We start from the raw sequence: 13468 nt of genomic DNA on the forward strand, positions 1-13468 counted from the left end.
TAATGCGAGTAAATATATAGATGTCAGAAAAAAACCTAAGTTTTAGATTATACCTATAACGCGTTTGGATCAAGTCCCCAGATGATTTACAAAAGAAAGGCGTCATTTTAGAAACGTTATACTCGAGCTCAAGGCGTTTAAAGTACCTAGTGTTTTGAGTTTCCGTTCAAGTGCTGAAGATTGAAATAGAATTTTGTGTTATAACATTATTTAGAATATAAAATATTCTTAGGAGGAATATTCAGACGATTACGGCGAACACATATTAACTATATTGTAAAGAAAAGAACAGTTCGAATCAGATGTTAAAATAATGCAACGCGTGATAAAACTTTTGTCTTCGATCTTTGTGCAACGTTTCGTTTAAACTAAACGAACTAAACAAACACGTTGGCCGTTCAGCGCGTTGACAGTTGACACAATCGCGCGCTAATAAACCGAGCACACACCGAAACAGACGATCTGTGCTTCTCCGAAAGCACCATACAGTATGTGCAAGAGACTGTTGAAATATTTACCCAAACGTGAATATTGCTTTGTGATTTTCACGACACATGTGAATCATTCCTGCCGAAACCACGTTGTGTATCTTTATCTGTAATTAACCTTTCGCTATTTAAAAGTTGTCATTTTTTAAAATGCGTGCCAAAGCTTCTTGCCTATAAAAAAATGTTATATTATCTTTGCCATTGTATGAATAGGTTTTGCCGGTTATGCGATGCCAAAAGTTCTCATCTAAATATAACTGTATTGATATATGTATTATATAGCTGATATGTAACTTACACAATGTTGTGCAAAAGCGTTTGCCGGAATATTTAAAGAATAACTTCTAAAATTCTGTTCCGCAGGCCGAGGCAAGTGAGAACCCGGCCTTGTCTGTATTGTGTAGTTGTAATAATTTTCGTCCAAAATAAATAAATAAATATGCAACGATAATACACACAAAGCCATCTAGCCCTAAACTAAACGTAGCTTATTTAATAGGCACAAAGATAACTGAAGAAAAAAAACTTTAGTAACACCATTTGCAACTACAGATTTATATTTTGGATCCTAAGATTCGTCACTGCGTACGTTATTATCAATTACGACAAGTACGACAAATCGCCACCAGTAAACAACTTCTTGAAAAGTTACACAATACGGTTACTAAAGATACTCAATAAATCTTAGGCTTCTTACGCCTTCATTAGCGGTTTTATATTGCTGCAGTTTTTGTAGTGTGCTTGAGTTTATGCGTGCGACGTGCTATAGGTTCGTCATGACTAGTGTAAACCGACGTTCCAGTTAATTTGTGCATGTTATTATATCAAAGTGCAGTGTAATTACGTGGCCGCGTAAGTCTGATTGCCCTTAGTTTCGAACGCAATGACCGCGGCCGCTCGAAATCGACAGTGATTACAAATTTCCCTGGAGTTCGGTTGCGGCGCAATGTCGGATGGAAAGCGCTTAACCAATGTTTCGCTCTGATAACTCTCTAATTACAACGTAGCAGCTATTTTCCATCGTCACTTAGTAGCCGCAGATTTAACCCCTGATCTTTTTCACTGCTTTATTTCATCCGTGACTAAATAGCTTAGGTTGGCTAGTCTCATAATCTTGCTATACTTTCGCCTTTGAATATCCCCAACATTTAAACTGGGAATTAACATTACGCTCGCCAAATCAAATAAAATTTAGAATCGCAATACCTCATGCGTAATTTTTTTTTATTTATTTAATTCAACACGCATCTAGTCGCTTGAGATCTGTTACATTTACAGTATATACCTATGCCTTAAGAATAATAATTAACTTAGCTACAGAAACGTTAGACTGGGTACGTAAATCAGAATGCACGTTTAACCAAAATTCTAGTCCCCTTTTTATATTGCGCAAAACTGGAAAAGTCAAAGAAAAACATAAGCCACACGGTCTCGTATCCTACCTACAGAACAATAGCCATTTACACTCGGCTAAAAGCATTTGCGGGTAATTGTTTGCCTACCTTTGCTTGGCTTCTAACCGCAGAACTTAACTCTTGCGTTTGTTCATATTAAAGAGAGGTACGAAAAATAGAAGTACTTGGAAGTCTTACTTCCAAGTCTGACCATAGTTTGATATGATACCTGTCGGGCTGATATAAACCGTTGCGTACTGTTAGCACTTTTTTTAATTTTACTACAAGTTAGCCCCAGATTAAGGGCGCGCAATTTTGAGCAAGAGTTCTGTGATTGATCGCAAGTAGACCGTAGGTTGGATTCCGCGGCGTGATGGAATCAAGAGTAGGCATTTTCTAGGCAAGAGAGTTTCCTCCGCATCATGCCGTATCAATAGGTTTGATTTAGTCAATGAAGAAAGGATTAGGATAAAAGAAAATAGTGGTCTAGTTGATGATTGTGGTACTACACCATGAGGGGAATAAGCCTAACAAATATTAATCAGTAGATATATTCTAAACCTAAAACACAAATGTTACGTGTTTACGATCTTCGGTCGAGGTATAAGGCGTATAGAATATACAATGATATGTCATTCACATCGATTGAGGTCGCCGCATACGAGATGTGATCTATCATACATAATGTATAGTGACCATGTTCCGCGTCGCGTTCTATGCCGACCTTCGCGTTATTCTATACTCATCAACGATCATGTACATGTTTCGTAGCAAAAATATTTCACGCTGATCGTGGCGACCTGAGGGCCACGCGAAGCTCGATAACAGGAGTAATACATAGTGACATGTGAAAATTTCGCCAGAGAATAACAGAAAAACTTGCAAGTACGCAAATATAAATACTTAATCCGTTTCCCGTAGAAGTTTTATACGGCACGTGATGCAATTGTCATAAACAAAAGTTTATTTATTCATTTTCTAATTCACTCTGAAAGTCAGAATTAGTATGTTGAATTATTAACGTTGTTATACTTGAATAAGGCACGCGATTGATCTGGAAGGGTTTCGTATTTCTATGATAAAAAAACGGACTCTAAAACCAACCAAGACGCGTTTAACTGCGATTTTGTTAAAATTTTGAATGGCCTTTACGCTGTATATTTTAAAACTTCTATGTATTTGCGTAACAATACATAATATAGCCACGTACAATACGTTGTCAAGTAACTAATAGATCATGAATCGATCACTACAAGAGTACTGTTACTTAACACGACAGGTCGACCATTGCCCCTCCAGCCACAAAGCTGGCTCGGCGACAAATACTTTTCACTAGCTGTAGCCCGCAACATCGTCTTAGTTTGTTTCGGATTTACAAAAATCTCTCAACCGTTTGTTCTCCTGGGCCAAAATCGTATACCATGTCTGTCTCCTCGGTATAGCAAACGCGCATTAGTAACAAAGCCTATTTTTATAATGTCGAATCCCTTTACTGGAATAAAAGGCCGATATATATACACCCGGATAAAAGGTAGAATTATTTGGGTGCAAATTTTATCAAGATTAGTGGTATAGTTATTATTTAGTACTATAAGCTCCTGCTCGCATCTTCGTGGAATTGTTTAATTACTCCTGTGGGAATTGTTAATGATTCGGTATGTAATGGCTGTCTCCATTCCAAAAATCGGTTCAGACTTAAGTTGCTGTGGCGTGAAGGACTAACGAACATCCAAACTTTCACATTATTATTAGTAAGAGCCTAGTGCGCTGAATTGCCGCGGCGCGGAAAGCCTGCGGTGAACAATAGTGTACAATCACCGCGATTGTGCAGGCCGAGCGCGGTGTCAACTACCTCTTGCGTGAACACCACTATTGTTATGGTGATGTCTTGCATTCGGCGCGGACGCCTCGAGAAACAAAAGATCCCCAAAGCATTAGAATTTTTAAACGCCGCGCCGCGAGAATTTGAAAACCTTCTACTGACGCAAAAGCGGTGATAGGCCTATAGTTCTCAGCAGCGTAGTGGACTACGTTCCTAGCCGGGCGCTAAAGTGGGCCGGTAATGGGTTGCTAATGATGATACTTACCCATACGGTACAAACGGTCAATAAATAGTACACGAAAGCCGGTCGTGCGATCTGGTTGTAACCATTAAAATTCGATCCACCCCGGGGCGCTAACAGTGCCAGTTTAGGTTCATTTAATTGGAAATATTAACGTTAAACGTAGAAACCATTATTACCAAGGGTTGCCCAAGCAGGTAGACGAGAAACCGAATCAATGTGTAGGGACCTTTTTTTGCTTCTATAGCAGGTAACCGATCGTTCAAGGGAGTTTTTTTTTTATTACCATAGTGGGGTGGGTATTATCTTATAATAAAATAAATGGTCAAGTGCGTAACGAGGTAAAAAGGAACGAGGAAGAGTGCCCTTTGAATGCCGAAACTATTTCTTTGGCCAGCTTTAGGATCCGGTATACTCCATAACTTTTTTTGATACTAAATATTCAATTGAAATCTAATTTCCCCTCCTTTCTATTTCAGAACCAAACTCGCCCAGTGCAGACGATGAACGCCACGCTGAGCAGCGCGCTCGGTCCTGTCGGCGCAACAAACGTTTCTGCTAGCGTGGGGTGGGACCAGCATCCCGTCCTCGCGCGAGCAGCGTCCGTGCCATCACAACGAGCCCTCGCCGGCCTTCTAACGAGCCTGGGCCATCGACGCCTCGAACGCACCACCAGTGACCCCGCACCTCCACCGCCTGCCACGAGCCGGTACAAGACCGAACTCTGCCGACCATTCGAAGAAGCCGGTGTTTGCAAGTACGGCGATAAATGTCAGTTCGCTCACGGCGTGCGCGAGCTCCGAAACCTCCAGCGTCACCCTAAATACAAGACAGAGCTCTGCCGCACGTTCCACTCTGTGGGATTCTGCCCGTACGGTCCACGCTGCCACTTCGTTCACAACGCCGAAGAAGCGAGACGCCGCGAGCCACCATCGCCGGGTGGATCTCTTGCATCTCTATCCTCGGGTGGCTCTCTCACATCCTACATGAGCGACGGCTCCCGCTCCCCGAGATCACCGCACTCGCCGCTGACCCCGCAATCCCCCATGGCGCCGCACTCTCCGCCAGCGATGTCACCGCCCGCACACGCCACTTCCTTCGCGTTCCGCCGTACGCACTCGCCCGAACTAGAGGAGGAGCGGCTGCCCGTCTTCAACCGCCTCTCTTCCGCGTTCGGCGACCTCGTGATCGCCTAAGCGCGAGTGGTTGCCTAGTCCTAAGCCAACAACCCGAGCGTAGCGTTTAAGAATCGTCCGTCACCTTAGTGCCTACTCGACGTCTTCCAGACTGCGCCAGAGCGACGTCCCGCTCGACGCGCCTCGCGCCCTCACCCGCTCAACGAATGATCTCCAGTTTACCGATGCTCTTACGCCCTGTAATATTGTAAAGTTTAACAAGTACACTGGCGTCTCGAAAGTTTGCGGTGTGAATATAATAGATATATACATCATTTTAGTTATCGGCACGCACTTGTAAATGGCACCTTATATTATTAGATATTTATTGTGTAGCTCGCGGAAGTCTTCCCGATGCGATCCTCCGCCGAGCGGTGGTCTCTGTAAAGTTAGCATATAGTAACATTTTATTTATTTCGTACTGCCTATCCGCGCTCGGTACCGTACCGCGAGAAGGCGCTCGTGATCTATTTTTAAGGATATAAGATAATAATTTATTATTTATTTCGAGTCTCTTTAACTTTAATAATTATTTTGTAGCTAGCAGTTGCGATGCCACACCGCATACGGACGAGGCACGCGTCGACGGGACGTGGCTCGTTTACATAGACCTCAAGCTCGACTGATCCTCTCATGACGATACCTCGTAGCAAAAGCGTAGGCGTTCTACTAAACGGTGGAGTCAGCCGGCGCCGATGGAGCTTAGGGGGCAGACGGGCTTATAACCACGATTTTATAATTTTAATATCCAATTGCAAGTATTTGTATTACAAAAATCTTTGTTCTACCTTCATCGTTGCGCTATCCCGACAATCTGGAGCCGACATCACCTAGTAGCTAGTATCAACAATCCGAAGCTCATTTGAGAAGCATCGGAAAGATCCTGCGGCGCGCCGCCCCCAGCGGCACGTCTGCAAGGATTTTTCCTTTTTGCGTCGAGCGAGCGCGGCGAGCGTAAACCTGTTTTGAAGTTTTGGTGATTGTTTTTTTCGTCCTCGCGACCGCACTCGGGTCTCTCTCGCTCCAGCGCTTGACGAGATCGCGCTCGAACGCACGCAAAAAATGACAGGTATCCGAGAATAAGCCCGTCGATCTCCCGAGACTCCGTACACCGATATACCTGTATTGTATAAAGATATAGTGACGACAATAGTATATGAAGCATGTCGACAGGGGCTCGTTGCGGAGCGGCCCTTTCCCCTCGCGCTTCCACGCCGCACCCGCGCGAGCCCCTCCAAATAAGTGCCTTTTACATTATAACAAAATAAATCGATTATAATAATATTTAATTTTTAGTTGATCAAGATAGATTGATTTTTATTTATTGTCTATACTTGAATATAATATTCAAATGGGCACAGTTTAAAACTACTGTATGTAATTTGACAGAACATCGATATATTGATTTTTTTTTATTTATTGTCTCTTTTTGAATATCCTATTCAAATCGGCACAGTTATTACTTTTTGTACTTTGACAGAGCTAAGTGATTTGTTTCGACGTAGAATAGTTTTTGAATTTAAAGTGTGATATTTTATAATATTTATATAACAAAGTTTAATGTTTTAATTAAGGGACCAATTAAGTGATTAGGAGAAATTCTGATAGAACCAGCCAGATACGCTTTGAGTCTTACCGGGAAGTAACCCTCCTGATCCTCGCGCCTCGAGTGAAGTATTTTTTTACATGTCAGATCGAAGACTTTGTACAATTAATAAAAACATATTTTAAACCATTAAGGGTTTTTCTTTGTTATCTTATAAGCAGACAGAACCAAGATGGTGGTATTATTTTGTTTTCTTGAAGTATTTTCTATTTAGTTTCAGTTTTTCTCCATCTCAAAGAAAGTTGCATGGTGACCGCAGAATGATAATAATTTTGTACCTAATGTTAAGATTTAGTTTTAAGCGTTTTTTTCATAAAGCTCGCGAATATTATTTATTATCAGTTCATTACGAATTATAAACCATTAAAACGGATTTATTTAATTTCTTTTGTATTTAAAACAAACATTTAAGTACTACGATTACTTGTAACTTAATGTTAGTAATATATCATGAGTCATTTAATATAACAAGCATTAGTTTAGATACTCTAGTACCTACGTCAGTTGTAATTAAGTATTTAATTTTTTTTTTTATTTAATTCCATTTGTAAGTTAATCTTCCAAAAAATTGACTTTACTATATTCCCTTACGGACAAAAAATTAAGGCTAAAGCTTGTTTATGACATTTTCTTGTAAGTTTTCCTTATTTCCATCTGCATTTTTATTGAATTATAGCCAAAATATGTTAAAATTTTCTTTTTATTTTTGTTTTTCTACCCGTTATCCGCATTCCTTCAAATTGCATCCGTACCTATCCTTGAACCTTTTATTTTTAAATTAAGTTGCTTTAATTTTTTTTTTAAACTAGGGTAGATACCTAATACCTTTCTCACTGGAGAGTGGAACATGTTAGCGGGCTTAGACATATAACTCGTACATAAAAAAGTGCTAATCTATCATTAAGCAACAAAACTGACTTACAGGGTATACAAAACAAGTCTGAATTTATATGTGGGTCACCTGATGTTAAGTGATCACCGCCACCCTTAAACATCTGCAGCACAAGAGGATCCACAGATGCGTTGCCGGCTTTTAAGGAATTTGTTTATCTGCCCCTTGAATAACCTTAGATTGTATTTTTGAGGAAACATCAGATGGGAGATTTTCCCACAATTTTCAATTATGTGCGCTTTTAAGCGTGACGCCTGTATCTCGTTGCAACTTTTTCTTAAATTATAGTTCCCTAAGAGTAACACCCAAGGGCCGATTTGACGACCGATTGGCGCAGTTTGCAGCGACCCTGCTTTCTGAGCCCAAGCCCGTGGGTTCGATTCCCACTACTGGAAAATGTTTGTGTGATGAGTATTAATGTTTTTCAGTGTCTGGGTGTTTATATGTATTTTCTTAGTATTTATGTATATAATTCATTAAAAATATTCATTAGGCATCTTAGTATCCATGACACAAGCTACGCTTACTTTGGGGCTAGATGGCGATGTGTGTATTGTCGTAGTATATTTATTTATTAAGGGACATTATGACTCGATAGGAAAAAAAAAAAATTGGGAACTCATCCACAAAAGACGTATGAAGTCAACAAGATCACACTGGGCCAGCATGGTGGACTACATCCTAAACCCATCTCATTCTGAGAAGAGACCCGTGTGACATGTAATAGGCCGGTTATAAGAATTATGTAGGTAGGTACAAGTAACTCACCCGTAGATTTTTAACTCGTCACTTACGCAAGAAACGAGCGGCTACGTTGGCGGCTAGGATGCAGCATTTTAAGTATTGGGATGGTTACTTTGTTAATCTTCTGTACCTAATGCGGCCACTAAAGGGATACTAAGCCAATGAGATATAATAGCCACGATAGAGATTTTGCCAAAGATAGCCATTCAGACTGGTTTGGAATGACGCAGACTGGTTGTTCAAGTGATTAGCTTTATTCTTAATTTTTTTATAGTGATATTTGAAGATTTTAAGCAATTAAAAAATATCACTTGCTTCAACGGGGAAGGAAAGCATGGAGAGGGAACCTGCATGCCTGAGAGTTGTCCGAGGTGTGTGAAGTCCGCCAAGCTGGGCCAGCGTGGTGGACTACGGCCAGTGACCAGTTGCGTGCATTGAGGGTATGCACAGGGTGTGCACTAAGCGAGCCAGTAAATTAAAAAATAAATAAATATACTACGACAATACACACGTCGCCACCTAGCCCCAAAGTAAGCATAGCTTGTGTTATGGGTACTAAGATGACTGTTGAATATTTTTATGAATAATATACATATAAACACCCAGACACTGAAAAACATTCATGCTTATCACACAAACATTTTCCAGTTGTGGGAATCGAACCCACGGCCTTGGACTCAGAAAGCAGGTTCGCTGCAAACTGCGCCAATCGGCTGTCGAAAAGTAGGTACTAGTTATAAAAAAAAACTTAAGGATCGGCATTGTAAAAATTATAAAATGCCTACCATACCATTAGCTTAATAAGTCGTACTAACGATTTTCTTCATTTTATATTATCTGCATACCCTGTGCATAGCTTCTATGCACGCCACAGGCCTTAACCACTTCTCATTGTGGGAGGAGACCCGTGCCCTGTAGTTGGCCGGTAATGGCAGTATGTATTGACGGAGCAGATGGCCTACCTATGGAAATTTATTTGAAAATCTTCACTTCGCTGAGCATGCAAGGAATACGTTATACATGTGCCGCAATGTATCCATCAATCTAAGGCGAAGGTGCTAAGCCCCACGTGCTGTAATCTCATTAGCAAACACGCCTTTCAGACTAGAGCACAGCATTGTTGCTTGGGGGCCGAAGAAAGAGCATTGTGGCGGTGTAACTCTCCTTGACGAGCTGTCACAAAAAGAGATACACAGAAATAACATACATGACCCTCATTCAGCAATTTTTACATGCAGTGCGAAAAACAGCGAAATTCACGTCTCACTTCACACCCGCAGAATACTAAACATACCTAATACCTAAGAGTTGAGCAGTGGAGTACACAAAAGCACTGCCTACCGTATTTTTAAGTGAAGGATTTACCATTTTATCCCACTTTCTTTTTAACGTACGCTAGTCTTAAACCTTGTGCACGCCTCTAAACTTAAAGTAATTGTTGTAGTGACTTGATTTTGTCTAAGAATACAGAATCTCATATTTTCTAACCGGAATCTGTTTACCACCGGTGGTAGAAGTTAGAAACAAACAGACAGAATTTAGTTTTCAGAAGCTTGCAATAGCCTACTTGGAATACCTACATGAAATTTGAATTAAACTAGGCTATTGAGTTTGTACAACAGTCTAGATACATAATGATCATACATATACCGACTTTCCTAAATGAAAAACATTAATATCATATTGCGCAAGCCCGATACAAAACGTTTGTAACAAACCGCTTACTAATACATTTTATTAGGCATCAAATTTCAATTCCTGGAGTTGTGTCGGCCACTCTAGTAACCCGACACTGAGATAAGGCGGCCTTGACAGAACCTAAACATTTTAAAAGAAAACCACTCAAAGATTTCTTGCGCGAATTACAGCTTTATCTCTATATAAATAAAGTTTTAATTACTATGTTACAATTTCAACTATATCAGGGCAATTTAATGCAAAGCTAGGGTTGCGCTCTAATTTAGTATTAGGTACCTACTAATAATTTGAAGGAGCGGTGATAGCACAGTGGGTAGGAGGACGACTTCACTTTCAGCACGCACCTTTTCTAAGTTATGTGCGTTTTAAGTAATTAAAATAACACTTGCTTCAACGGTGAAGGAAAACCTTGTGAGGAAACCTGTCGCGCCTTACAGTTCTCCATAATTTACTAAAAGCTGTGTGGCGTCCACCAATCCGCACTTGGCCAGCGTGGTGGACTACAGCCTTAACCCGTTCTGATTGTGCGAGGAGACCCGTGCCCTGTACTGGGCCGGCAATGGGTTGATATGGCGACTAATAATTTATTTTTTTAAGTCGGTAATACCCTAGTCGGCTAGACCAGCGGTAGATTGGCTTAACTTTCGGGGTCCGAGTTCGAAACCCAGCACGTTTGTTATGTGCGTTTTAAGTAATTAAAATATCACTTGCAAAATATTGTAAGGAAACCCGCATGCCTGAGTGTTCTCCAGAACTTCTCAAAGGCGTGTCGAGTCCACCAATCCGAATTGGGTCACCGTGGTGTAGTACGGCTTAAACTATTTACATTGTTGGAGGAGACCCGCGGCCTGTAGTGGACCGGTAATGGGTGGATGTGATGATGGTGAATTTATTTGAAATTAAGAATAATTGAGAGACGGGGCCATACATAAAAAGCTATGATGCTAGAGTGGCGACTCTGCTTTAGAAACCGGTAGACATACGATAGCGTCTGATCCCTGCAAAAGACATATGACAGGTGACGTCTCTTGGTTGAGATGATGATGATGACGATGTATATTTTTGGCACCGTGGCACATCGCTACAGTGTATGACAACCCTAAATGTATAGCGGATGTTATAATCTCGAATCTGGAACTCATATTAATGAACAGTTTTAATTAAATGTTAAAAACTATATGGTATGGTACCAGATCTACTTTAGCTAGATTCAACTGAGTATAACTTTATTATCTTTATTGTTTTTTGGTATTATATATCATTAAATAGTAGGTAGTTTATTTTTATGTTTATAGACAATCTTAATAGTTTGTTCGTTTTCGGTACCCGAAAAAAAGAAGTAGGTAAGCTACGTAGATAGAGACTTCTGCTGATGCAGAACCATTCTGTTTTAGCAAAATGTTGCTTTTTTTCATTAGCGCGGCAGAGTTACCACACCTGCTACTCCCTTTTCTGAGATTTCAACTTATTCGATTGCGTGTAATTAAATTACAATGTGTATGGAATCGATAAAGCGCCATCTATTTACAATACTGGGAAACAGTATTGTCACTAGATGGTGATATTCGTAAATCTAATATAAAATAACTAATTTATACGCGATCGATTAGGTAGACGTAGGCAGACAATTTCACATTAGGTACTCAGGACTAGCTCTATTGCATCTATGCATTTACGGAGTGTAGGTACTCCAATGGGCCAAATATTACTAAACTAATTTTAGCGTCTCCTTACCAAGGTTGGCAATTATTAAAGCTATTTCGTCTTTGGAGAAATGCTTTAAAAATCCGTAAGTATAAATTACTTACTTATTTTATCCACATATTTTCTCATGTGATTTTCTTGTGCGGCCTTTCTCCTGTCACTAATCTAATGGTGAAGAAAAAATCTCTAATATCGCATTAACTACACCCATTCTGTGTGCGTAAATCCTCACTCATATCTGTCACATATCAAGCACAAGAAAGCAAATACGAGGCGCAGTGTTAGTTCAGTGATAATAATAATTGCTGCTGGGTCTGATAACAGCTAACAGTCATTATCTAATATTTGTAAAGCTAACAAAGATTAGATAACTCGCATAAGATCCATCGTGGAGTTACTGAACTAGTATGTGAATTTGATAGATAGGGAACTGGGCACCTACTTAGAGTGCTTTTAACGGCCTCGTTGGTCTATTGGTGAACATGTTCGTCTGCAGATGACGAGCTTCTGGATTCGATCCACGAGTCGGTCCAATGAACCTATTGTAGTACCTATTGGGTTTTTCCTACACAGAAATTTTCCTTAGTACCAGCACGTAGTTTGGTAATTGGGCTATGAGAGTAAGGGAATAGTCTGTGCACCTGTGTTTGCGCAAACAAATGTGCAAATATCTGCCATGTATTTGAAAAATTTCTCTGGAGAATGACCGAAATCGTTCTAGGAAACTTTTGAACAATTACTGCAGCTTTTCACTAATAGGAGAAGGGCAAACAGAGCTTATCGTGACGATTCAACAATATTGTCTCATGTGATCTAGGCGATTGGTTGTATCGAAAAATTTTGACTCGACCTAGGAATCGAAGCCAGGTGAGCATGATCCATAGTCCAACACAAGCAATTATCATTCTCAATCATTGAATCCATTAAATCAAGCGGAATTAAGACAAGGAGGAATATTAGCAAAAATGTAAAAAAGTCGCCTTTTTCATTAACACGGCAGAGTTACTGACTAGAGGCCTAATGAGAGATTTTCTACATATTAGATCTCGTAAGTTAACTACGATTTGTTGGGAATTAAAAGAGCGCCATCTGTTTACAATACTGGGAAAAAATGTTGTCACTAGTTTGCTATGATAGGCACACGTAGGTAGAAAATCATAAGTTTATTCTTTAAATTAAGAGGAATGAAGACAAGGTGCTTCAAGCTTCTAAGGAATATTAGAAGTCTGTAACTAACTCGTGCGATGCCCCTAGAATAAATAAAATAAATAAATAAATATACTACGACAATACACACATCACTATCTAACCCCAAAGTAAGCGTAGCTTGTGTTATGAGTACTAAGATGGCTGACGAATATTTTATGAATGGAATACATAAATACTTAAAATATACATATAAACACCAGACACTGAAAGACATTCATGTTCATCACACAAACATTTTCCAGTTGTGGGAATCGAACCCACGGACTCAGAAAGCAGGGTCGCTGCCCACTGCGCCAATCGGCCATCAATAAACTGAATATCGAGCGAAAGAATATTTTTCGAGAGACCTAACTGTTGTACATCTCCAACCTACAAGCTTGATCAGGTTCTTGGAAGTGAACAAATGAAGCAATCTAGGGGGAAGACTAAAAGAAGGGTCGAATACAAAAGGTCCAAAGGGGATGTATTGCATCCGCTTATGCGGGCCTTATACAT

General features: G+C 40.2%; 1 protein-coding gene across 1 annotated transcript in view; it reads left to right on the forward strand.

The window, feature by feature from the left end:
* LOC120631435 (protein TIS11) overlaps window positions 1-7422 on the forward strand; it is a 52866-nt gene extending 45444 nt beyond the window's left edge. Inside the window, exon 2 of the mRNA XM_039901015.1 lies at window positions 4425-7422. Within this exon, the coding sequence (XP_039756949.1) occupies window positions 4425-5141 (717 nt within the window). The 3' untranslated portion in view covers window positions 5142-7422. The remainder of the gene's footprint in view (window positions 1-4424) is intronic.
* Window positions 7423-13468: the final 6046 nt, after the last annotated feature.

Source organism: Pararge aegeria, chromosome 18, assembly GCF_905163445.1.
Source record: "Pararge aegeria chromosome 18, ilParAegt1.1, whole genome shotgun sequence".
NCBI classification, from domain to species: Eukaryota; Metazoa; Arthropoda; class Insecta; order Lepidoptera; family Nymphalidae; genus Pararge; species Pararge aegeria.